This window comes from Equus caballus, chromosome 1 (assembly GCF_041296265.1).
Source record: "Equus caballus isolate H_3958 breed thoroughbred chromosome 1, TB-T2T, whole genome shotgun sequence".
Taxonomy (NCBI): Eukaryota; Metazoa; Chordata; class Mammalia; order Perissodactyla; family Equidae; genus Equus; species Equus caballus.
Window position 1 is genome coordinate 7,158,851 of NC_091684.1, and position 26,461 is coordinate 7,185,311.

The 26,461-nt window shown below is 50.5% G+C and overlaps 1 protein-coding gene across 2 annotated transcripts in view; it reads right to left on the bottom strand.

Annotated features, from left to right (window-relative positions):
• DOCK1 (dedicator of cytokinesis 1) overlaps positions 1–18,394 on the bottom strand; it is a 503,869-nt gene extending 485,475 nt beyond the window's left edge. For both annotated transcript variants that reach the window (XM_023637097.2, XM_023637090.2), the window contains exon 1: positions 18,180–18,394. In XM_023637097.2, coding sequence (XP_023492865.1) covers positions 18,180–18,225 — 46 coding nt within the window. In that variant the 5' untranslated portion in view covers positions 18,226–18,394. The remainder of the gene's footprint in view (positions 1–18,179) is intronic.
• Between the last annotated feature and the right edge of the window lie 8,067 nt (positions 18,395–26,461).

Consider the following 26,461-nt stretch of genomic DNA (forward strand, 5'->3'; position numbering starts at 1 on the left):
AGCTCTGGCCTGACACACTTCAGTCACAGCAGCACTGGCCTGACACACTTCAGTAACAGCAGCACTGGCCTGACACACTTCAGTCACCACAGCAGCATTGGCCTGACACACTTCAGTCACCACAGCAGCACTGGCCCGAAACACGTCAGTCACAGCAGCCCTGGCCCGACACACTTCAGTCACCACAGCAGCCCTGGCCCGACACACTTCAGTCACCACAGCAGCCCTGGCCCGACACACTTCAGTCACCACAGCAGCACTGGCCCGACACACTTCAGTCACAGCAGCACTGGCCTGACACACTACAGTCACCACAGCAGCACTGGCCTGACACACTTCAGTCACCACAGCAGCCCTGGCCCGACACACTTCAGTCACCACAGCAGCACTGGCCCGACACACTTCAGTCACAGCAGCACTGGCCTGACACACTTCAGTCACAGCAGCACTGGCCCGACACACTTCAGTCACAGCCGCACTGGCCCGACACACTTCAGTCACCACAGCAGCACTGGCCTGACACACTTCAGTCACCACAGCAGCACTGGCCCGACACACTTCAGTCACAGCCGCACTGGCCTGACACACTTCAGTCACAGCCGCACTGGCCCGACACACTTCAGTCACAGCAGCACTAGCCCGACACACTTCAGTCACAGCCACACTGGCCCGACACACTTCAGTCACAGCCGCACTGGCCCGACACACTTCAGTCACAGCAGCACTGGCCTGACACACTTCAGTCACAGCAGCACTAGCCTGACACACTTCAGTCACAGCCGCACTGGCCCGACACACTTCAGTCACAGCAGCACTGGCCCGACACACTTCAGTCACAGCCGCACTGGCCTGACACACTTCAGTCACAGCAGCACTAGCCTGACACACTTCAGTCACAGCCGCACTGGCCTGACACACTTCAGTCACAGCAGCACTGGCCCGACACACTTCAGTCACAGCCGCACTGGCCCGACACACTTCAGTCACAGCAGCACTGGCCCGACACACTTCAGTCACAGCCGCACTGGCCTGACACACTTCAGTCACAGCCGCACTGGCCTGACACACTTCAGTCACAGCCGCACTGGCCATGCTACTAACTCCTCAGCAGCCCTTCACACTCCCACGGATGCCACTGGTCACCAACGACTTTTTAACCTTTGATTTAAAATTGCCACAGTACTTTATTCCAGTCACAAAGCTCCCGCCGACATGGCTGGACGAGCTCCCTTTGATAATGCCAGTGCTCCAGAGCAAAGTCCGCCGTCTGTGTGCTGGCCAGCCCAGCTATCAGGCTCTCCCTGCCTTCTCTGATGAAGCTGGTGTTCACTTCACTCGCCAGAAGTGGAAGTTAAGAAAATCCGATTTCATTGCTACAAACTGTCTCTACTTGACATTCTAGGTATTCCTCTACTTCTCATCTTCTCAGAAAAGGAAGAAATCAGAAGCTCCCATGCTCTGGAAGTGTCACACAAAAGGCTCTGTAACAGTGTGACTTCATTTGGGTCTCAGCCGTCCCTCGAGATTTTGGACTCTGTGCAGAGGCCCCAGGCGCGCGTCCACTCTGCAGCGTGTGTGAGTTCAGAAACGCACCAGGAATCCCGAGCCGTAAGGACAGGCGTCACAAGAGCCGACGGGTAAAGTGAAGAAGCTAGACTGGGTCATGCCAGGATTGCGGCCAGCTCCTACTACGTGTGTGCGTGCACGCCCCTGGCTGAGGAGACACATAATTAAAAGTATTTTAGAACACGAGTAGAGGGCAAATTAGGCCTACTGCCCAGTAAGGCGGGCTGTACGAAACAAGGAATGTTCATAAAAGCTGAAAACAAGACTCAACACCACTATGCCGTTTCTTCGGGCTTTGGGTGCCCTCCCAACCACGAGATGAATCACCACTAGGTCAGTGATAAAGGCGGGAAGGCCCGTGAAAATTTTATAAGCTGGTAAAAAAATTGTTGTTGGCTGACACATTTAAAGGAACTCTGCAAAGCTGCTACACTTATTTGCAGGTAAGCGGCAGACTTTGGCAGGTAAATAAAACATCGACTTTAAAAATGGCAGTACTAATGCTATACTGTTTGTGCCACGATTATTAAAACTCTGTCCTTAAGAAACACTGTCATCCAATCCTTCATTTCCAGGGACTCAGATTCCTCACCCTGAAGGCTCATTGCATGCTAATCCCACCTTTAAGGGGCTGCCTATAACTCACAGAGATCAAAGAGGGAAAGGGTGCAGACAGGCGGTGGAGGGCCCTTGACCAAGTCTGGTCCCCACGGGTAACTGCTGCTCGGATGCAAACTGTGAAATGGAGATTTTACTATCTGTCTGACTGGAGGCAACTCGGCTGAAGAGGCAGGAATCCTAAAGAATTGGGTTTCTGTTAAATCGCTCTTTTTTTAAACCTTTCACTCAACTTTAACTGCCCCACCCCCACTCCCAACATCTCCAGGGCCTCCTGTGTTCACTAAAGCTCTGGACAGGAACTGCCAGAGAGGGTCTCGGCCAGCTGACCCCCACGGCCCCCCGTTCTCACTTAGAAAGATGGGGAGGCTCACTGCCCGGTGGTCGGCTTTAAGGGTCTACAAAGGCCTCATTTCTCTGTCCACTCCCGACACACGAATGCAGATACGCTTGCAGGGCTGGTTATTTCCTAAAGGTACATTATTTGGAGAATGCCTGGGAGGTTTTTTACATCTTTCTACGTTTCATACTGCTGGCATTCCATTCATAATTAGCATACAATATTGTTACAAAAGTAACAGTTATTATTCAAAAGTTAAAAGATCCTTAACATCTCAGCCAGGGTCAGCAACCTGTGTCCCCCAGGCCACATCCAGGCACAGCTTGGCTTTTACTGCCACAAGCTAAGAATGGTTTTCACCTTTTTTTTAGTGAGGTAAAACTCACATAATATAAAATTAACCTTTTTTTTAAGAGACTGCTCCTGAGGTAACATCTGTTGCCAATCTTCTTTTTTTCTTCTTCTTCTCCCCAAACGCCCCCAGTACATAGTTGTATATTTTGGTTGCAGATCCTTCTGGTTGTGCTATGTGGGACGCCTCCTCAGCGTGGCCTGATGAGCGGTGCCATGTCGGTGCCCGGGATCCGAACCAGCGAAACCCTGGACCACCGAAGCAGAGCGTGAGAACTTAACCACTCGGCCACGGGGCCAGCCCCCTAAAATTAACCATTTTAAAGTGTACAATTCAGTCGCATTTAGCACATTGTTGTGCAACTACCAACGCTCTCTAGTTCTAATTCTCAAATATTTTTCATTATCCCCAAAGGAAACGCCATACCCATTAAGCAATCACTTCCCATTCTCCGCACACCCCCCACCCCCACCGGCAGCCACTAATCTGCTTTCTGTGTCTATGGATTTGCCTACTCTGGCCATTTCTTATGAGAATCATAAGATATATGTCCTTTGGTGACCAGCTTCTTTCACTCCACATGTTTTCAAGGTTCATCCATGTCGTAGCATGTATCAGTACCTCACTCATTTTTACGGCAGAACAATATTCCATTTTATGGCTATGCCACATCTTGTTTATGCATTCATCCACTGATGGCCACCTGGACCACTTCCACCTTTTGGGTAGTGGGAATAGTACCAGTGCTATGGCCGTTCCTGTTCAAGGATTTGTCCGAATGCCTGTTTTCAATTCTTTTGGCATAAAGCTAGGAGTAGAATTGCCGGATGATACAGTAGTTCTATGTTTAACTTTCTGAGCCAAAGTGTTTTCTGGTTTTTACATTTTTACATGGTTCCCTTTTATTAATGGTTATATAAATATCCTCAATTTTGCCTCCTGGCCTGGAAAGCCTAAAGTATTTATTATCTGGACCTCTACAGACAAAGGGTGCCGATCTTACTGTTCCTTTTAACGGTTGAAGGCTTTACAATCACGAAGTACTTCTGGATATACGGTCTACTTTGATTTCACTGGCTTTTCATCACCACGTTGTGGGGCAGGAAAAACCGGTGGCAAGACCAGCCTTTTACAGATGATCAGAGGCCCACGACCACCAGGCGCTGGAGCTGGACTCACCCCATCTCCCTTCTCAAACCCAGCTTTCCTTCTCCTCTCCCTCCTGCTAATGCAGCCCTTGCAGTCAACTACACCAACAACCAGACTAAACAGCCCTTGCAGTCAACTACACCAACAACCAGACTAAGAAAGCACGTTATTGGAACCTTACATTAAATGGGAGACTTGAGAAGTAATCTTGTATCAATGCTGAGAGGAGGGGGAAACTTAGGGGGAAGTTCTAGGGATAACAAAGCCACCAAGATGCTGGTGATGCCCCCAGTTATCTGAGGAACACATCAACAGAGGTGTGTGGCTGAACTGTCTGGCTCCCCAATATCACCGAATATGGCTGCAGCACGGCACCTGGCATCCAGTTTAGTTCAGGACAGAGCCCCTTTTTAGGGAGCCCCTCCCCCCGGTCAGGGATGAGGGAGCTTCAAGGCCATTTAATCCCAGCACTCACTGGAATCCTGCGCTAACTCTGCCGCATGTCCTGGAAGGGACAACTCATCCAAGGGTGTGACTCCCCACTAACAGGAGACGTGTGTCTCTCAAGGCAGCTCCTGACACTTGGCTGACATGAAATCTCTCTGTCCCTTCGCCTTCATTTAACAAGGTGTGCCAGGGACCACACCAGGTGCAGGGAATAGAGCGAGGAAGACAGCTCAGCCCTTGTCCTCAAGGGCCCTCTGTCCAGGAGGGGACATGGGTAAAGAGTACACCAACTGCTCCCACGAGAGGAACAGAAGCATGTCATGGAACTGCAGAGAGCAGCAAGGGGGAGGCCCCTCATTCAGCCTGGGTGAGTGGAGAAAGGTTTACAAGTTGAGCTGAGCCTGGAAAAGCTAGACAGATGGAAGGAAAATAAAGGGTATTTCTAAGCAGACAGAAGAGCATACGCAAAGGCACCGTGGCCTGCCAGAACACGCAGGGTTAAATGTGTGAGAAATACCACCAAACGTCACTGGAGTCAGCAGGACTAAGTCCCATCCCTCCTGTATGTGGGAGTCCCCAGTATGGGTCCCATCCCCCTTTTCCCTCCCCTTGAAATCTCCAGGCCGATCCTCAAAGCAACAACCCCCAAGAACGATCTGAAGAAATCTGGCAGGCTAGCCACACTGCCCAGAGAACCAAGACGCATTCCTGCCTTTGAAAAATGGGTAGCAGAACACACATGACACTAGAAGGACTTGAAAATACATCTTGTGAAGTTAGCAGCACAGCAATTTGGAAGAAAAATACCCACATTTCCCTCCTGCTAAATCACTATTTGCCCCTGGTAAAGTCAATTATGTTAAAGAAAATAAGTTATTTTAGAAAAAAAAAAAACAGGGCTTGATAAGTGCCTTTATTCCAGCAAATAAAACTCGGAGAGCGAATGCTTGAGTTCCTGTATTTCTGAGGGTCTCCGGGCAGCCTGAATGGTATTTCTCAGCCAAAATGTTGAGGACGGTCCATAATTCCCATGGTAATCTGAGCATCTTTCCTGGGACCTGAGCTCAAAACTGCCGCTGGTCTCTCAGAAAGGAGAAGAAACACGGCAGGCTCCTGACCATCTCTGGACAGCCAAGGCGCCCAGCGGTGTGGGGGGGGGGGAGGGTGAGCGGGGCGCACCACGCTTCCTTGTCTCCTCCTCCCCATCCTCTTGCCCAACACACACGCTTCCGGAAGCAAGTCCTGCAGGTTTTTCTCTTTTCTTTCCAAATACGCAGGAAAGACTTTGCTTCCAATAACTCAGTCACAAGACTACCAAGTCACAACTGTTGAGTGTGACTAAGTTACACACTACCCCCAGCATTCTACATCAGTGGTTCTCAACAGAGAGCCAAATTGCCCCCAGGGGCCATGTGGCAATGGCTGGAGATATCTGGGGATGTCACAACTGAGGGAAGGGGAGTGCTCTTAGGATGTAGTGGGAGGAGGCCAGAGATGCTGCTAAGCACCCCGCAATGCACAGGATAGCTGCCCACGACCAAAAATTATCTGACCCAGAACGTCAACAGTACACAGGTCGAGAAATCCGCTTTAGATGGATTAGCTTGTTTAGCCCTCGAGCAATCCTGTGAGGGAGAAACTACTGTCCTCCATAGTCAACAAGTGAGCAGACTGGGGCACGGAGGGCTGCAGAGCCCCCACACGTCCCAACCCGGCACCTTGGTCCTGGCTCTGATTGGGCAGCCTCCACGGGAAGCACCTTCCTTGCAGTGACGTCACTGAACATCCGCAGGGACAAGGCAGTGAGCCTCAAACAGGTCACCTCCTGTGCAGCACCAGCCCCCGCTGGGCAGAGCTGGCCTCTGTCACATAGACTTAGGGCCAGCTGCTCCAGGCCCCTTGCTGAGCGCCACTGACCAGAGCTCATCCTCTGGACCACAGAGCTCCCTCAGCCCAGAATCTGCTTTCTTAGGGATTCTGCTAACAAATATAAGAAGGGGAAGGGACAGTGCTGTGAGTTCTGGGGGAGGCAGGCCTCTGGGCTCCTCAATCTGCCTCTGGGGCATGCTCGCCAGGCTCTCTCTCTCCACTCCCCTCCCTCCTCCCTCATCCCTCCCAGGTCTGGGGGACTGAGGACCATTCTCACTAGGCAGCTGTTATATACACCTATTGGAACAGCCCAGGGCTGAGAACCAAGGGCACAGTCAATTCTGGAAGGGGTGAGGAGGCCAATGTGATAAGCCCTGCAATACTGGGGAGGGTGGCAGGGAACAAGTTACATTTGGCACAAATCCTACATCACACTAAGGCAGCAAATCGCAGATGGTGACCTGGCACTAGCCAGGCACCCAGCCGGACAGGAGTGTAGCAGGAAATGAGGCCAAGAAGGCCACAAAGGGTACTTTAGGGGTTTCCAATCAGGCAGCAGCCACCAAAGTCTGAGAACGTGGATCAGAGAACCCAAGGGCCCAGGATGGATGCTACACTCCAAGAAGACAAACACAGAACGTGTTGGTTTAGCCATGAAAAAAATCTCACAGATCCACGTCCTTGCAATCCCCCCAAAGCTCCAAAACCACAGAGTTTTTGTAATTCATTTAATGGCAAAAATCTAGCCTGAGTGCAGATGAGGCTAATTAGAGGTTATTTCCCTCCCACTGTGCATGCTGGTACACTCGGGCAGCTGCATCCATATGTTTGACTGCGGGGTGCTGCCCGGACCTGCTGGGGGTGGTCAGCACACAAGCCATCTGCAGGGGTACCACCTTTCTTCGCACACTGAGACAAACCTGAATTTTGAAACACCACTAGCCCCAAGAATTTCAGATAACGGATTGCTAACCTGTACCAGAATATAAAAGCCCCATGAGGATGGCTCCAGATCCCCCCATGAGGATGGCTCCAGACCCCCAATGTCGAAGAACAAAGGTAGCAAGCAACCAGGAGGAAAGGAAGGAAGGAAGGAAAGAGTTACTGGAAGGCAGTTTTCTTTTACAGTCATGCACCGCTTGACGACGGGGACATGTCCTGAGGACTGCATTGTTAGGCGATTTCATCATCATCACTGTTCTAGCATCATAGGGTGTACTTACACAAACCTAGATGGCATAGCCTACTACACACCGAGCCTATATGGTACTAATGTCCTGGGACCACTGTCATCCACGCTGTCCATCGTTGACCGAAACGTGGTTATGTGGGGCATGACTATATCTCTAATTTCTCCGCAGCTTAAGACAATTGTGTTTACCACTCAAGCTGGGACACACGTACCTTCACCGCTAATCATCTCTACACGTAGCGTCACCTGCCCAGGTTAGCTGCTTATGCAGAATGCTCCTCTGCTCATACTGTTAACCAATTACTAGACAACTTGTCCAGTAATAAATAAAATAAAAATTAGAAAATTTTAAGAAAAGTAAAGCTCACAATGCCACACTGCCCTTTTCCAATTAAAAAGTCATTAAAACGATCACCAGAAATTGTATATTTTCTCTAGAAATATCAATAATATAATATCAATATTATAATAAGTTAATATCAATAATATAATAAGTGAAGATTAATAACAACAAGGAGTAGTCCTTTTTCCTGCTGAAAGCTCTCCCGCATACATTATCTTGCCAGCTCCTCCAGGCGCAGCTGAGAGGTGAACACAAGCACTATTCTTTTTCCATCTCCCAGGAGAAGGGCCCGGGGCTCGGGGAGGGTGGACGAGGCGTAAGTGTTGCACCCAGGCCTGGATTCCAGGCATTCCGACTCCCAATCAAATGCTCTTTACCCTACACCATAATGTCCCCACCCCTAACTTTAAGTTACTGTAGTTGGGACTGTAGCTGTGATGGAACTCTCCAGCCTTTTTCGATGCATGCCTAGTCATAAAGACCTCGGTTATTGCAGAATATAAAGATTCCATTCCAGAAAAGAAACAAAAACCAACACGTAGAAACAAAGACACAGATCTCATTAGCAGGCTTCAGGACACCACCTTCTGAGGCCAAAAGAATGCAACAGGCATGGGGTCTGGGGGTGCCATGCACGTTTTAGGATAGTGAGAACAGGAAGTGCCAGGCAGATATGAAGATAACTCATTTCGAAAGCAGCTTTCCTTATGCTCACGAGTCGACCCCACCTCACCCCCTCCCGCCAGGAGCACCTTCTGGGTTAAGTACACAGAGAAGAACACCCTGCAATCTAGAGGACACAAGCAGCAGAATACACATCAAGGGAAATGGCAGCATCTGCCCTCATTCACATCTCTTCACGTCTTTGTAGGGGTCTGGACTTCTGTTCTGCCAGTGACTCCCAGGGATGAGAAGGTGTGAGAACTTACAATCCCTGGGCTCAGAGCCCATAATGCTAAAGGGTCCATCATAACTCTTACTGACGGACGGAGAATAAGTACCGAGAGGAACATGTGGAGATCACCAAAGCTCACCCCTCCTCGTCCTGCAGGGCACCTAGCAGACTACATTCCTGAGCCCCAGATGCCATTATGTATGACCAGGGACTGAGCTCTGGGTAAAGGAATGTGAGCAGAGGGATGGGCACCACCTCCAGCCCCGGCAGGGAAGAAAATCTCCTGTGAATTGTCCTTCATCTCTTTCTTTACCCATCCACAAGCTGAAAGGCAAGGAGCTCAAGAGCCTAGTGGAAGGCAGAGCCACAGGAGAGAAGTGTGAATCCCTGAATGACTAGCCAGTGCAGAGCCCCTGTGCCCCCTCCCCACTGCCCACTTGGACTGTAACAGGAAGGACAAACAAGCTTTTGTGGGATGAAGCCAGTGAAACGATGGAGCTCTTTGTTTCAGCAGCTAGCTAATGCTAACTCAGAAAGGAATTCACAATAGTTACATTTATATATAAAAATGTATCTAATTTATCCAAGTACATTAAGCAAAATCACTTAAGATGGCATACAAATTTTGTATCACACTCCTGAGGGACTGCAGCAGCAAACTGCTACTGTAAACAGTAATTGCAACAGGATAAAGATTCTGAGTTATTGGTTTTTTTCTTTGAGGAAGACTGGCCCTGAGATAACATCCACTGCCAATCCTCCTCTTTTTGCTGAGGAAGACTGGCCCTGAGCTAACATCTGTGCCCATCTTCCTCTATTTTATATGTGGGACGCCTGCCACAGCATGGCTTGACAAGCAGTGCATAGGTCCACGCCTGGGATCTGAACCAGTGAACCCCCGCCCACCAAAGTGAAGCGTGTAACCTTAACCACTATGCAACCCGGCCAGGCCCCCGAGTTACATTTGTGATGAGATTCATCCAGGGGAGCTTTAGAGATTTGCCTTCATCTAGTCCCTTCAGGGCCCCTGGGAATCAAGAGGAACCCTGGCCCCTGATCCGACCCCGGAGCAAACTTTAAAATTCTAGGGAAGCCATGAAACATCTCTCCCCATCTTCGACCCTCCCCTCAAACAAGCAGGGGCTGCAGAAGCAATAGGGCCCACCAGGCAGACTGGGATGCTGGGAGAGCCTGAATTAAACCAGGAATTCAGTCTCAAGCAACACAAGGCTCTCCCCACAATCAATCAATAAAGAATGAAAGAAACTAACACTTGACCAAGCACAGACCAAGGGCAAGGTTTGTGCTGGGTTCTCTCTCTTTATCCCCACAACTGCCCAACAAGGTTGGCATTATCATCAATTTTTTAAAGAAGGTTTATGGTAAACAACTCGCCCAAGGTCACTTAGCTAGCAGGAGATGGGGCTGAGATTCAAAGAGGGATCTCTATGACCACAAACCTGTGATCTTTTGGCACATACCATACGCTAAAAGAAAACCTTTTTCTCTTCAAGGCACCCAAATGAAAATTAAACAAGCTAACAGACATCTGTCTGGGGGTGAAACCATCTGCCTTTTGAAGGCAGAGAGGGCCTGTGTGCACGGATACTCAGCATCCCACCTGCACGCAGGGAAGCAGATGACTGCAGAGCGCCGTGCTAAGGCTGTGCTTATAAATGACCATCAAGAAGCACTGAGTCATTAATTTGTCACAGGCCAACATCCTCCCCCACCCCATGCACTACTGAAATTAAAGCGCTCCCAGGACGGCCCAGGGCCACAGCAGGCTGTGCATGGTGTGACCCGGTGGGAGGAGCCAGCCTCATGGTCTGAAAAGTGAAGAGTGCCCCCTGGAGTTGTTCACTGCGCTGACAGGGAATGTGCGAGGCCAGTAGCAAAGCCTCCTTGCCATCCCTAGAGAACTGGGATTCCAGAACCAGAGTGAGCCTCGCCTTCCTACTCACACTACAAAAACAAATGGAAGGAGACCAGAAATAAATATCGCGGATATCTTAGTCTCTCAATACTAAAGGCAGGTGAACACAGGCAGGTGGAGCCCGAGAGACACCCCAGAGGAAAAGCCCACTCCCAGTGTGCCTTCACTTACACACACACGACTTCGTGTCCAGCTCTCAAACTATCTGATCATACTGTCCTGTCACCATCTGATGACAAGAAATCCTGATGTTTGAACACAGAAACCAGTAGGAGTCCTTAACTTCAATTCCATGAGCCTTGCGAGGGAAGTGGGGGCTTAGTCGGCTAGCTCCCCCCGCCTCACTTCCCAGGCGTCTGCAAAGCACTGGGAACCCAAAGCCTTACAGGAAAAAATGACCCAGAAGGTGGCCACTGAAGGCAGATGAAAATTCAGACAAAAAACCTTATGTCATGATAATCACAATGCTATGGGCTGAGTTGTATCCCCAAAAATTCAGTCGTTGAAGTTCTAACCACCACCCCACCCCCCCCAGCTCTCAGCACGCATTTGGATGTATTTAGAGATGGGGTCTCTGAAGAGGTGGCTGAGGTAAAAGGAAGTCATAAGGGTGGGCTCTAATCCAATATGACTGGGTCCTTATAAGAAGAGGAGAATAGGACACAGACACACACAGAGGGAAGACCATGTGAGGACACAGGGAGAAGGAGCCATCTACAAACCAAGGACAGGCCTCAGAAGGAACCAACCCTGCCAGCTCCTTGATCTTAGACTTCCAGCCTCCAGAACTGTGAGAAATAAATTCCTCTTGGTTAAGCCCCCAGCGTGGTACTTTGTTAAGGCAGCAGACTAATACACATACTTTACTTTACACACTGATCTGAATCACAGCCCCAAAGTCCTTCCCACCTTATTAATAAAAGCAAACATAGGAAGAATGCTATTTCTATTCGCATAACAGTGTTTCCAAACTGCCTTATGGTAGATTAGCTCTTGTGACCCTCCCAAAAGCACTAGCAACCCATTTTGAAAATGTGGAAAAGGATGGAGAGGTTCAAAGACTATTCTCAGGTCACATGAACAAAGAGTGGTAGGTAGTGGCAGGGCTAAAACTCAAACTCCGTGCCCTCACTGGGTCCCCTCCTCATTGCTTACCTCTCAGAAGATCCTCTCAAGACACAAAAGGAGTTTGAAAAGTGCCCATCTTGCCGAGCACGTGGGCCAGCAGTGTAAAGCACTGCTGATCTGCCAACCAGCCTCTCACTCCTGATCTTTCCAACTGGACTCAGGGCCCTTCCAGGAACAAACTCAACAATTTCACAGCTCAGTAGCCCTGCTCCTGCTGCCCTTCCTGCGAGCACCACCTCCAGCAGCAGCCCTCCCTCGAACCACAGCACAGGCACCTGCCCACAGGCTCGTCTCCCAAATTAAACCAAGCCAGCCCTCAAGGATGGGCTGTAATAAGGTAAATGCAAATCCAAACCACAATGACACACCACTACACACCTCTCAGAGTGGCTGAAATAGACAAGAGAGATAACTAAAAATGCTGGCGAGGTACAGAGAAACTGGATCACACATATATGGCTGCAGGAAATAGGAAATGGTACAGCCATTCTGGAAAAGTCTGGCAGTTTCTTAAAAAACCAACTATGCAACTAGCATACAATTCAGCAGTTACACTCCTGGGCATCTATCCCAGAAAATGAAGGCTTCCATTCACACAAAAACCTGCACATGAATGTTCATAGCAGCTTTATTTGTAACAGCCAAAACCCAGATGTCCGTCAACAGGGGAACAGTTGAAAGCATCTGTGGTACATCCATACCATGGAACACTACTCAGCAATGAAAAAGAATGAACTATTGACATACACACACACAACCTGATGAATCTCCAGAGAACTACGCTGAGTGAAAAAAGCCTGTCCAAAAAGGTTACATACTGTGTGGTTCTGTTCACATAACAGTCTTGAAATGATAAAATCATAGAAATGGAGAACAGACTAACGGTTGCCAGGGCTTCTGTTGGAAGGAGGAGGGAGATGGTGTGACTATAAAAGAACAACATGTGGGGTCCTTGGGGTGATGGAAATGCTCTGCATTTTGACTGTATTGATGTCAATATCCTGGTTCAGACACTGTACTATAGTTTTGCAAGATATAACTTTGGAGGAAACTGGTAATGGGTACATGGGTTATCTCTCTGTACCATTTCTTACAACTGCATGTGTCTATAATTATCTGAAAACGCAAAGTTTAAAGAAGAAAAAAAAGAGAGAGGAAGGAAGGAGGGAAGGATAGAGCGCAAGTGAGCGAGCTTGGGCAGAGACACTGTGGCATTCTCCGATGTACCCAGCAAAGGACTCAACAACAGCCTGTTTCTTTGTCTATGTTTTCACTACTTGCATCCTCAGAAGTCACAAGAGAACAAGAGAAAGAACTGTTCACAGATCTTAAGACAATCCTGATAAAACGTCTGATATTCTAAGGCAAACACTAGCACAACAATAAATTTAAAATTTGTATAACGTTTCCAAAGTAAAATCAGGTTTGTAGAAATATAATATGCCCTAATTTGGTTTTTCTGCAACTGCAGTGAATGAAAATGTCTGCATTTCTATTTACTTAGAATCAAATCTAATTTTTCTTCCCCAAAGTAGCAGCTTGCTTGCTACTCTAGATAACAAGAGATCTCGCTGCAACTCCCACACTCCCAAATTTATTTGGACATTACACTATTCCTAGCAATTATCATTACTCACACCTAATCGGCATATACACATCATGCTCCCCAACACCAAGCAAATGTCCCTTACCCCCGATATAGGAACAAAAATACACCACTAAGAAATCAACTTTTGAGGAAAAGCATTCTTCCAGCAACTGCGGCTATTAAATCCAAGCAGGAAATCACTTGCCACGACATTTCTAAACTGTGCTTTATTAAGTAAAAAATAAATGAAAGCAACACTCCACTGAGTGCTTGGCTTATCTCAAACACAGGGCTCCGTGCTCTGCCAACATTCTCTCAATGAATCCTTGCTGGGCTTTGCATAGGCAGGCTTGGCTCCATTTTCCAGATGAGGAAACTGAGGCTAAGAAAGCATGAGTAATTTGCTCAAAGGTCACTTACTGAACAAGACCCAGGAGTTAAAAGGTTTCTGTGCAGCCACGCCCACATCTTCGTTTGAGAGTTCTACCCGGAAGAGGCCAGAGCGAAGAACACACCTGGTCCACTAGTGTTCTGTCTGCTTCGAAACAAAGTTAAAGGCTAGAGGGGCTGGCCCCGTGGCCAAGTGGTTAAGTTCGCGCGCTCCGCTGCAGGCGGCCCAGTGTTTCGTTGGTTCGCATCCTGGGCGCAGACATGGCACTGCTCATCAAACCACGCTAAGGCAGCGTCCCACATGCCACAACTAGAAGGACCCACAACGAAGAATATACAACTATGCACTAGGGGGCTTTGGGGAGAAAAAGGAAAAAAATAAAATCTTTAAAAAAAAAAAGAGTTAAAGGCTAGAAAGAGAGCCTCACTCTCCCACTGCCCTCTACACCGGCTCTCTTAGTTTCCTACTGCTGCATAACAAACTGCCATCTATTTCCAGGCTCATTTTGGGTGTTGGCAGAATCCAGCTGGGACTGTAGGATTGAGGTCCCTGTTTCCTTGCTGGCTGTCAGCTGAGGGCTGCCCTTGGCTCCCTGAGGCCTCTATCTGGTCCTTGCAAGTGGGTCCCTACATGTCAGAGCCAGCAACTGCACACTAAACCCTTCCCAGGCTCAGAATCTCTCTGACTCTACCTCTGCATCTTTCTTCTGAGTCCCTCTTCGGTGACCAGCCAGAAAAGTTGTCTGCTTTTTGGGCCCATGTGGATGATCCAGGATCATCTATCTCAAGGTTCATGTTAATAACATCTGCAAAGTCCCTTGTGCCATGTCACATAACATTCACAGATTCTGGGGATTAGGGCATAGACATTTTGGGGGACCATTACTTACCTCCCACACTATCACTGAGAGGCGAGCACAGCATCTTCAGCTGTGACGGCAGAACATGCTGCATCTTTTTACTCAGTCTTAGGAACAGGATCCATATGAACACAATTTTACTGGTGTGGAGAGCTAAGACTCTGAGTTACTGGTGGTGATGGAAAAGTTTATACGGTCCAAGCCGTGGTGTGACAGCTAGGTCAAAGTTCATGCCAGCATTAATAAACCAAGTCTGTAAACACTGACCCACCAAACTCAAGCCCAACGGGAGAAATTAACAGGCTAGTAAATTTCACAGGCACTCGCAGCCCCCACCATGAATCTGGGGAACCAGCATTTTCTGCCTTTGCTGAGGAAGCAACACATCGGCTGTTTACTCCTTGCCTGATTTTGCAAAATAAATAAATAACTGAAGTGTCTAATTTACAAACAATGCTTCTAACAGAGTCCAAATACTTGCAAACAATGCGCTGTGATTCATGTTTCCAAATGAGATGGAGTTTTATCATTTTCTTTCCCCTCGTGATTCATTCATTGGCCAAGTCAGTGGCCAGAATGGAAGTGTGGCCCACCCACAGATCCCCCAGAAAGCCTCTAGGGAAACAGAGCTCTGTTGTTAGGCTCCCCAGAAAAACACTGTGGTTGGGAAGGGGTATCTCCAGTAATTTTCCCTTAAGCAGAAACAGCCAATTAGCTAATGGGAATGAATCCCTACCTCCCAGCACTTACATCTTCCCAGCCCACACCCTTCGTGAAAACCAGTGGAATCCTCCCTGTGCATCCCAGACAAGTGGGAAGCCTGGGATGACCCCAGTGCACGCATCCCTTCCTTCCCTTCTGCCCAAAATCGATTGTTCCAGGCCGGCCTGCCCTCCCTGTAGGAGGCTCTATTATTTAAAACTCCTTCTGATGCTGAGCGAGTTGTGCTGCCTTGTCATTTCCACCCAGTTCAGCGGTCTCATCCCTACCCTGTGAAACTAAGCAGAGTAGCCCTACTCTTTCTTCTACCTGACAGCCACTCACATCCTTCCTAGACACACCTGGCAAAACCATCCAGACACTTTTCTTCTTTGGAAAAAAGTTTTCTTAAAACTGAAGTATCAGCCAAAGGTTTTACGTTAGAAGTCACAGCAGTGAGTCCTAAGGAAGCTTCTGCGAGGCGTGTGACTTAATGGGGAGGGACACAGCCATGTTCTTGCCCTCAACCACCTCCCCACTGAGGAGATTCTGCTCACTCTATCCCTGAACTTACCTTCTGGTGTCCTCTAGACACGACAGTCAAGCCACTCTACAGGTATCATACCTACAGTCTCCTCAATGACACCATCAGATCACCCAGGGAGCCAAGGAAATGTATCAAGGTGGCTTCAAATGCAGTGCTCCAAAGAGAAGCCCCTCCCCCAGCTCCTGGGAGTACAGTGCAGGAGAGCATGAACTCTAGAACCACAGCAAGGGTTCAAGCCAGGGAGCAGCACTTAGTAGTGGTGTGAGAGAGGGGAAGCAATTGATCTTCCCTCTGCCTCTGTAGTCCCCACCGCACAGGACAGAGGGGGCAAGCCCTGCGCCCCAGCTAGAGCTGCTCCGTGCCCCCTCTGCAGGGTGGTGGGCCCCCGGCTCCTCTGCTTGCTCCTGCCTCTCCTCAGTCCTCCAGCTCTTCCTCCACCTCTCAGTGCTGTGCTCCCTGCAGGTCTGTCCTGAGTTCTCTCCCCATACACATCACCCCAGCAGGCTCACCACAGCCTGGACCCCATTGCCACCACACCTGAAACAATCCCAGCTAGCATCTCCACCCCAACCCTCCCTCATCAAATGCAGATTAATGGGGAGGTTTCTGCACGACGTGCCCCCAGCTGAATCCATGCAGAAGCACACAGGGTGCAGGCTCAGCTCACAGAGTCAGAAAGCCCACCTCTGCCACTGACCTTTGTGCATGTCTGAGCCTCAGTTTCCACATCTCTAAAACAGAGGCAGGAAGGGAGCTCCGTCACAGTGGTCCTGAAGCCAGGAGGCCCCCCAACCGGTGTGTGGCACAAGCCACTGTAGGCCCAGAGGGGGGGACCCAGGCTCAGGCCTGTTCCCAAGGCCACTGTCCAAGCATCTAGCAGAGATAAGCAACTGGAGTCTCATAAAGGAGAGCCCTGGGGGCTAAAGCCACCTAGGAGGCTTTCCAAAAGTCAGAGGGCCAGGACTGAACCAGACCAGCCGTGGGAGTGGGCACCACACTCCTGGAGCCAGCGGGGCGCTGCACGGGCTCAGAGACCCGAGGGCAGGGCAGGCTGAGCCGGAGCCCTAGAGGGCACAACCCAGCGGCAGAGGGGAGGCCAAGGTCACAAGAGGCCTTGCAAGTGGGGCAGAGTCTGGCCTGGGTGAGGGAGGTGGTCAGGACTCCTTTGGATGGAAAAGCAGGAGGAAAGTGAGACTTAAAATCACCGGGAACATCCAGGGATCCCAGAGGGCAGCCGGGGCGGACGGGAACCCGGGGTAGAGAAGACAGGAGCCCACAGGCCTCGGCAGGCCGGGCTGCGAATGGCCTGCGGAGGCCGGCAGAGCGCGGCAAGGGCCGGGGTCTGCTCGTTTGCCATTAAGGAAAGCCTCGCTCTCTGGAATGTGTAGTCACTCCGTCCGAAATGTAAACTTGCAACCCGATTCCCCCACTCCCCTCAGGAAACGACAAAGAGCGGCGGAGCCAAAACAGGTCCCCGCCCTCCCCAACCAGCTCTCCGGGCCCCGGGGACAGCGGAGCGCTCGGCTGCTCCTCTCCGAGGGTCCCGCACGGCCCAGGGCGCGACCACCAAGTGGCGGGCAGCGCGCTCGGCCCGCCCGGGTGGCGCAGGCCACTTCCTACTGGGCAGAGAACAATTCTTCGCTTTGATCATTGCAACTTGAAACTGTCCACACCGAGCCCCAGACTCTGAACACAACTTCATCCAAAAAGCAAAAAGGCGCGGCAGAACAATGACGCCGGGGCTGCCCGGCCGGGCCCAGCCAAACTGAAGGCTTCGGCCGCGGGCAGAATGGGATCTCCGAGTTAGGGGAAGCCCCGGAGACTGGAAGGCTCCGCCACTGGGGTGCCCGCCCGAGCACTGGACGTCGGAGGGGACACCCTCGGGAAGTGACACAACCCGCCCCTCACCCCCGCGTGTCCCCGGCCCGGCTTTCCCGGGCTCCGGCGGGGGCGCGGGGACAGCGTGCGCCCGGGGTCCGAGTGGGCAGAGCCAGCCGACGGGGTGCGATCGGGCGCTCGGCCGGGCGGCGCGGGCGGGCGGGGCGAAGACGCCTCTTCCCGCGCCGCGGCCACTCCGCATCCCGCCCGCGCCGCCCGCGCCGGCTGCAACAGGCTCGGCGCACCCCCGCCCCGCCGCCCGCGCCCCGCCAGGCCCCGGCCGCCCGGAGCGCCGCGCCCCGAGAAGTTGGGGCAAGTGGCGGGCGCGGCGGCGGGGACGCGGGGCAGGCCCGGCGCGAAGCGGGCGGCGCGCGCTGCTCACCCACGCCGTATTTCTCCTCTCTCTTGGTGGGCACCCAACGCGTCATGGCGCCGCGCGGGGCCCGCGCCCCAGGCCGCCGCGAGAGCCGCCGCCGCCGCCGCCGGTCGGGCAGGAAACTCCGCGCCTAGGCCGCCATTTTCCATTCCTTTCGAGCCGCGACAGGATGGGAGGAAAAAGTTTGCGGCGGAGGCGGTGTCATGTGGGACGGGGCGGGCGGAGCGTCGCGGGCCGGATGGGAAAGGCCGGGAGCTCCGGAGAGAGGCGGGACGGCCGCCGGCTGCGCGCCCGCCCTCGCGCGCCCCGACCCCGCCGGCGCCCCGGCTGCGCCCCTACCCCGCGGCCCCCGCGGCCGCCGCCGACCCGGTAACCCAGCCCGATCACAGCGCGCCCCACCCGTCCCCCGCATTCCCGGCCCCCGGACACCCCATGGAGCGCCCCGCAGGGACGTCGTCTTCTCATTATCCAGAGTCTCCTTGAACCAGTGAGCCCTCCTGGGGACTGGGTCTCATGCAATGAGAGGGGTGCGCCCCCGGGGGACGAGGGATTTCTATGAGTCTTATGAAGCGTGTGGTTTGTACAGCACGGGGGTTAGACCAGCGCCTGGTGATGTAATGTCCCTAAATGAGGTTCCGCCTTGGTGGTGAGTCCTGGAGCTGAGCTAACTCGGAGGTCCACTGGGAGGAGCCTTCCAGAGCACGTGGTTCATTCATTCGTTAGACGGACATTAACTGAGCACCTACCCAATGCCCAGATGTGCTCAGAGCACCAAACTAGCCGGCATAGGGCGGAGGGGGTGATGAGGGAAGTTAACAACAAATAGGCCGGCTTTTCGTGCTTGGGCAAGGGCACCCAAGGCGGTGGGAAGAGATGGTGCCGTGCTGGTCAGGGAGCACCCTCCAGGAAGTTGACCTCTTGCTTGAGTGTTGAATGAGTGGAGTTACCCAGAGAAGCCAGGAGGGAGAGGCAGGAACAGCCTCGCTAAGGCCCGAGACCTCAGCCGCCTCGGGCTTGCAGAAACTTCTGCTGGTTCAGCGGCACTCAAGGTGTGTGAAGTGGGAGAAGAGAGGAAGTTGGGAGAGGTGCTGGCCGGGAAAGGACACCCATGCCAGGTCTAGAGCAGCGCGCATCACTTCTTAGGAACTTCTTCGCTCTGCAGGGAGTGTTCAGACTCTCCTGTTGCTCACTCCAGTGAAAGATGGGGCTTCGGATCTTCCGAGGAAAACCTTAAAACAGCACACATGCCTATTTATTTTTACCATGATTTTGGAAAACAATAGAAAGGCTAAAGCCAAGAAAAGGAGGAAGAAGGAGACAGCCTCAGAATGAAGGCAGCACCCTAAATGGAGTAAATTTGGTTTCATGGACTGTTAACGCTATCCTCCTCTCTTTCATGCCCTAAGAACCAGTGACAACGCAGTCGGCCTGGGCGCCTTCAGGGGCTGGAGGAAGGAAGGTAAAAAGGATGGAAGGCTCCATGGGGTAGGGACAGCACTGGGTGGCAGAGCTGGGGAGGGGACCAGTAGGGCCTAGGAAAGGCCAGGTGGGCCACCTTTCTGCTGCCTAGATGGCCCGTCGTCTGCCCTTGGGGCCACAATGAGCCAGGGAAATCTCAGCGTTCCACCCAGAATGCACATTAAATGAACACTTGGGAATGCGCCAGGAGTTTGTCAGTTTGGGTGGATGAGAGGGAATCTGCTGTATTCAAGAGGATGCAATGCCATTGCCTTTGAATTGAGAGTTTACGATAATCAACCACAGATTCATAGAACTTTATAGGCCTTGTTTTACTGATAAAGAACTTAAGTCCCACAGAGCAAAGGTAACTAGGCTCCGATCACACAGCCTCATGCACACACTTATAGCCTTCTGTGGAAATTAGAAACCTCAGGGGCTCAGACCCTGAACCCATGGCCTAGTGACTCTGACTCCTTGAAGGAGGAACACCTGGGAAGGTGCTGTACAGGAGAAGTAGAGTGCTCCAAGACAAACGACATGGTGGCCTGACCTACTCTAGGTCAGGGTGGGCTTCCCTGAGAAAACAATGTCGGCCCAGACTTTAAGGATAAGCAGAAACTAGGTAGGTGAACGGCTGAGGGACAGCATGTGCAAAGGCCCTGGGGAGGAAAGGAACACAAAGCCCTCAAGGAACCGAAAGGCCAGTATGTCTGAAGCATAGGGAACAACACAGAAGTGACACAAAATGGGCCTGCAGTAGAATGGTCTTTTAGATCTTGCTAGGAATTCGGAATTCTGCAAAGAAAACCTGAAAAACAAACTTTGGTGATCCCTACCTTCTCTTTTATGCCCAATTTCAGCTCTGCTTGTGTGGCTGCACATTGGGGAAGATAGGGTGTTGTAGTGAAAGACCAGGGGCTCGAGAGCCACACAGCCCTCGGAGGCCTGGCCTTGCCATTGCCAGCTGTGTCAACATTCTCCTTCCGTTTCAGGCCATTTTCTGTTTCTAAGCCTTAGGCCCCTGACATCCTCCATATAAAGTAGGGGTAATGCTGCCCACCCCACGAGGCTATTTTGAGGGTCACAGGAGAAGATGAAGCTGCACAGGTAAGACATGGTGACTGGTTATCTTCCTCATGTGATGCTCTTTGTTTGATAGCCTGCTGCTTCACATTTTCTAGAACAGCTGCCACTTTCACTCTGCTAAAAGTGACCCACTGAATATATAAATAAATGTGGTGTGGAATTCATGTACTTTTGTAAGACTGTCACATAAATAAATTTCTAAATCAGAATTTAAAAACTCCAGATGGACCATGGGCCCATGGACCCTGTGTTTGAGACAATGAGCCTTATCGTGATGTGTGCCCAAGCTTGGCTGAGAAGTTGTACATGTGGCCGCAGTCCTTGCAGCCCTGAGAAGGTTCATCGGCATTTCCTGGCTGACCCCAGCAATGGTCTCATTTGTGGCTCTAAATCGAGTCCACGGCCCTGGCTCATTGCCCCGTGGTTGCATGAGCTTGGGACTGGCTCTATGTCCGATTCCAGGAGCCTTGGGGGTTGTGGTCAGTGGGTATTTTTGACTCCTGTGTCGACATGGCTGGGCCACAGATCTCCACAGTACCTCCCAGGCATCGTGCAGGACTTGGGTCTGTGCCACGCTTGCAAGTGCGACCCACCCCAGAGTACTGGGGTTCCCAGGGGCCCCGTCCTAAGCATCAGTGGGAGGTCAGACTAGTGACTCCCTCCCAAGACATAGCAGACTTTTGGGATGGAGCAATGAAAAAGAATAATCGATATTACAGTTTTAAATTTTGAAAGGTATTTTTGTTTAATTTCAAAAAATTTTCCGTATTTTTGATGCAAACTCAAGAGATAAATTCAGCAAAACCTTGCCTGGGGGAGGTACGAGAAGGCACAGTGAGGAGGGGGCATGTTGAGTCTGGGGGGAAGGACGCAGATGAGCATGAGACAGGGAAGTGGGGATTTTACAGGCTTCAAACAGGGCGTGACCACAGATACTTGCCAGTTGAAAGGGGAGGAATGTGGTCTTGCAGCGAAGCATCTAATGGCTGCCCGCTTTGACCCAGGGGCACATCTTGTCATCTTATTAGATGACCAGGCATGTGGTCACAGTGCACAATGTCACACAGCACAAAATGTATAATCAAGTCTTTAGATCTAACTTTCAGTTTACAGCAAATAGAGGAGATTGAGGAATGAGTTAAACACCACAAGAAATACAGTCAGACAAAGCTAGAAGGTGGGACCTTCTCTAGGACACTGCTCTGGCGTTGCCAGCAAGTTGATATTGAAAAAATAAATGGGTGGCTGGGAGAGAAGAGTTCTAGATTTTAAAAGACTTAAGAAATAGAATGTTGAGGGGCCGGCCCAGTGGCGCAGCGGTTAAGTTTGCACCTTCTGCTTCGGCGGCCCAGAGTTCGCCAGTTCGGATCCCCAGTGTGGACATGGCACCACTAGGCAAACCATGCTGTGGCAGGCATCCCACATATAAAGTAGAGGAAGATGGGCACAGATGTTAGCTCAGGGCTAATCTTCCTCAAAAAAAAAAAAAAAGAAAAGAAAAGAAATATAACGTTCACATGTGATGTGCGGTCCTTGACTGAATACTGCTTCTAACAAACCAACTCTAGAACATTTTAAGGACAACAGGAGATTTTAATTCTGGACCAGTATTAGATAATATTTTTAAGTTATTATTTACTTTACTGAGTGTAATAATAGTAGTATTGTGGTTATGTCGGAAAACATCCTTATATTTTAGAGATGCATGCTGCAGTGTCTGGAAGTGAAGTGTCACTGTGTTGGTCACTGACTTTATTACAGTAGAAACAAAAAAAGATGAAGTGAGACTGTTCAATCTAGGTGTTGGGTCTGTGAGTGTTTCATCTCTCTGCTTTTTTATATGTTTGAAATTTTGTATAAAATAAAGTTAAAGTGGAGGAAGGGAAGTGCTTGAAATTTAAAAACCAGTTTGCGAGACAGGAGCCTGGCCCGGCCTCACCCTGAGAGCTTGGGCTGGGCCTCACCTGCAGGTGCACGACTCAGCACTCTCCGTGAAGGTTATTACAGCAGACCCTGGGTGTTAAAACTTCAGCCAGCTCCACAGAGCAAATATGTTGTTCCGGAGAGGATGCTGCATGCTGCGCTAATGTGCCTTGTGGGCAAGTGTGACTGTGAATATAAATGCAGACCAAGCACTCCTTCCCACACTGAGTACACAAAGAAATGAGCTCTGGAGCTGGGGCCAGGACACCTGCACTTGGCAGAATGCCCTAGAATGGAAGGAGCCCTGGATCTGGGTTGCAAGGGCTGAGGGTTGTAGATGCCCTCGGGGTCCCCTTCTGGACCTCAGAGGCCTCAGATAGTGCAGGGTGGCATTCATAGACTCAACCAGACACGTGACCAAGAGCTTGGCAGCTGTCTGACTCTAGGAAAGTTACCCGGCTGCTCTTAAGTTTACTTGTTTTTAAAATGGTCTGACTTCTAGGGTGTCATGAAGATTTAATGGGATGATGGTAGCAGAGCTTAACACTGGTGGGGGCTCCAGATGAAACATGGTTTCCAGATATCAGACATCACACGGTGCAGGAGTGTGATCCCTGAAAGAAAGGAAACTAATGGACTGAGCCCTACGGCTGCCCAGCTGGTTTCCTGGAGGCAGTTTCTGGGCTGAAGCACAGAAAGGGAGACTCAAGCCTGGGGTCTCACTGAGTGGAGACAGACACTGGAGTCCAGAGAAGGCAAGGCTGCTGGGACTTGCAGGTCAGAGAACCCAGGCAGAGAGGGCTGCCCACACAGAGAAAGAAAGCCAGAGATCTGCAGAAGGGCTGCCGGAGTCTCTGAATACTGATCTGTGCACTTGTGGAGTGAAACTCCATGAGGCTAGCTGCAGCGAGAACACAAGACAATAGCAGGCCCTGAATAATTTCCAGAGCTCACATGGTGCTTAGTGTACCCTCTAGCCAGGGTGGAAAGACCTCATAATATAGAGTCCCACAAAGGACCACACCTTCATCATGGGGCTACAGTAGCCCTAACCTACAGGCTGCTCTAGTAAATAGTAAAGGTTACAAGCAAGCTCAGAAGAATGAAACTGAACCTGAGTCACTTAAGAGCATGCCAGAATAAAGTCCAGTGCTATTTAAAAGAATACAATAAACCCAGCACCAACAATGTAAAGTTCACAATGTCTGGCATCCAACCAAAAATGACTAGTCATGCAAAGATGCAGGAAAATGTGACCCTTAGCCAGGGAAAAGAATCCATCATCAAAACGGATGCAGAAAGGACAGGAATGATGGAATTAGCAGACAAGGACCTTAAAACAGTGTTATCAATATGCTCCATGTGCCCAGAAATGTAGAGGAAAACACAAAGATAGTGAGGAAAGAAATGGAGACCATAAAGTCAGAGTTGGTGCTCATAAATGGGTGCCATTGTTGTCATGGTGGGATTGGTGGTGCATATCTCTAAGGTACTTTTTGCTATCTGGGAAATTCTGGAATTCTCACAGCCTCTTTCTTTTATTTATTTTATTTTATTTTATTTTATTTTAAGATTGCCACCTGAGCTAACATCTGTTGCTGATCTTCTTTTTTTTTTCCTCCTTCTTCTTCTCCCCAAAGCCCCCCAGTACATAGTTGTATATTCTGGTTGTGGGTCCTTCTGGCTCTGCTATGTGGGACGCTCCCTCAGCATAGCTTGATGAGCAGTGCCATGTCTGTGACCAGGATCAGAACTGGTGAAACCCCGGGCCACCGAAGTAGAGCACACGAACTTAACTACTCGGCCTTGGGGCCAGCCCCTCTTCCTTTTAAACTTACTCAGATGAGACCCCTCCTGTCTCCGGTTCTGAAAGTGCCCACTGCTCTGGGCATAGAGCAGGAAGCATCTTGGCCAGGGGAAGAGGTGGTCAGGAATTACAGTGAGTATCTGTTGGGTTTATCTGTCCTCGCCCGACTCTTCCTTCTTTGTTCAACACCATCCTGGTTGTCCTTTGGGGACCCAGTGTTGTGCACTGAATTGTGTCCCCTGCAAAATTCATGTGTTGAAACCCTAACCCCCAGTACCTCGGCATGTGACTGTATTTGGGGGCCTTTAAAGAGATGATAAAGTTAAAATGAGGCCATTAGGATGAGCCCTGATCCAATCTGACTACTGTCCTTACAAGAGGAGGAAATTTGGATACATAAAGAGACATCAAGGATGTGTGTGCACACAGGAAAGGCCATGTGAGGGCATGGAAGGTGGCCACAGAGAGAGGCCTCAAGGAGAAGCCAACCTGCCAACACCTTGATCTCAGACTTCCAGCTTCCAGAACAATGGGAAATAAATTTCTCCTCCCTGGCTTCTTGCATTTGCCTGCACAGTAGCTGCCAAGGTTTCCCGCTGTCATACACCCAGAGCCACCTCAAAAGCCAGGGACAGGATGTGGGCCCCAGCGCTGGAGGCTGGCTCTGCTCCAGGGTCTTGCTGTTGCCAGCTGACGGTTCAAATGGCAGAGACAGCACTTCCTCTTCTGGGCCTCATGGGCTGGTCCCTTTGCCCAGAGCTTCCTTCTCAGGCACCACGGAGGAGTCTAGGTAAGTGCCAACCTACGAAAGGCCCGCTGCGGGCAGGCGCTGGGGATGTCAGTGAAGGGGCCCAGACACACACACAAACCCACACTCTGCCTCTGGAGACTCAGCAGTGTCTGGAAGAAAGAGAAATGTGTGCTAGCTGGAGGAATCAGGGAAAGCAGACAAAGAGGTGACAATCTGGGGGAGAAGGTGAGACATGACAGTGACCTGTCATTCCAGGCAGAAGGAAGAGTGTGAGAAATGGTCCAAGCAGGGAAGGTGTTCAGCACCTGGGACAGGAGGATGGGGGTGGGATGGAGAGTGCTGGCAGGATAGAGGGCCAGAGGGGAAGGGCTGTGACCCCCAAGTCAAGGGGCCAGCAGGTTCCAAATCTGTGCTTTAGGAAGCTCACCCTGGTGGCAAAAGGGAAGATGGACTACAGAAAAGAGAAACTGGATCTAGAAAATGAGTTAAGAGGAAAGGAGGATGAACTTGGGAAGTCCTTTAGGGTTTTGACATTACTAATTAAACCTATGCACAATAACAGCTAATTTACTGAGAATGTGCCCACGAATGCACTCAGAGCCTTTAATGCTCACAATAACCTATGAGTTAGGCACTGTGGTTCTCCCCATTTTACAGATGAGGAAACTGAGGCTCCTAAAGGTAAAGCCAGGTACCTGAGGGTCACTGTAAATATCCAGTAAGATTACCTTTCAACCTTGTTATGAAACAAAGTTAATCTTGTCAATTTGCTGCTTTTTTTCTTAACCTGAGGGATGACTCAAGAGTCACAAGGATTTATGAGCTTGTTTTAAATAGAAGACAAAGAATGCCTTCAAGAAAGATATGATCACCAGATAACCAGCCTCCACCGGCTGTTGATGCCCAGCAGTCTCATTGCCCAAGGGCTTATCTGGAGTGAAAGAAACACAATTACTCCTTTATTCCTCAGAAACGGCCTTAGCTCTATACAAAACCCTGCTTTCTTCTCTTATTAAGGCAGATTTGGGAGAACCTGCTCCTGCCTTCTCAGTTTGGCCAATTCGAATAAATCCTTCTCCGTCTCCAAGCACCAGTGTCTCAGTGGTTGGCTTACTGTGCATCAGGCACACGAACTTGAGATGAAGAGGTTCAGCATCAAAGGTCCTCTGTAACGTGCCCAGAGTTCACCGCTAACAGGCAGTAGATTCAAGGTTGAACCCAGTCATTCTAACGTCAGACCCCAGACTTTTAACCCACTAT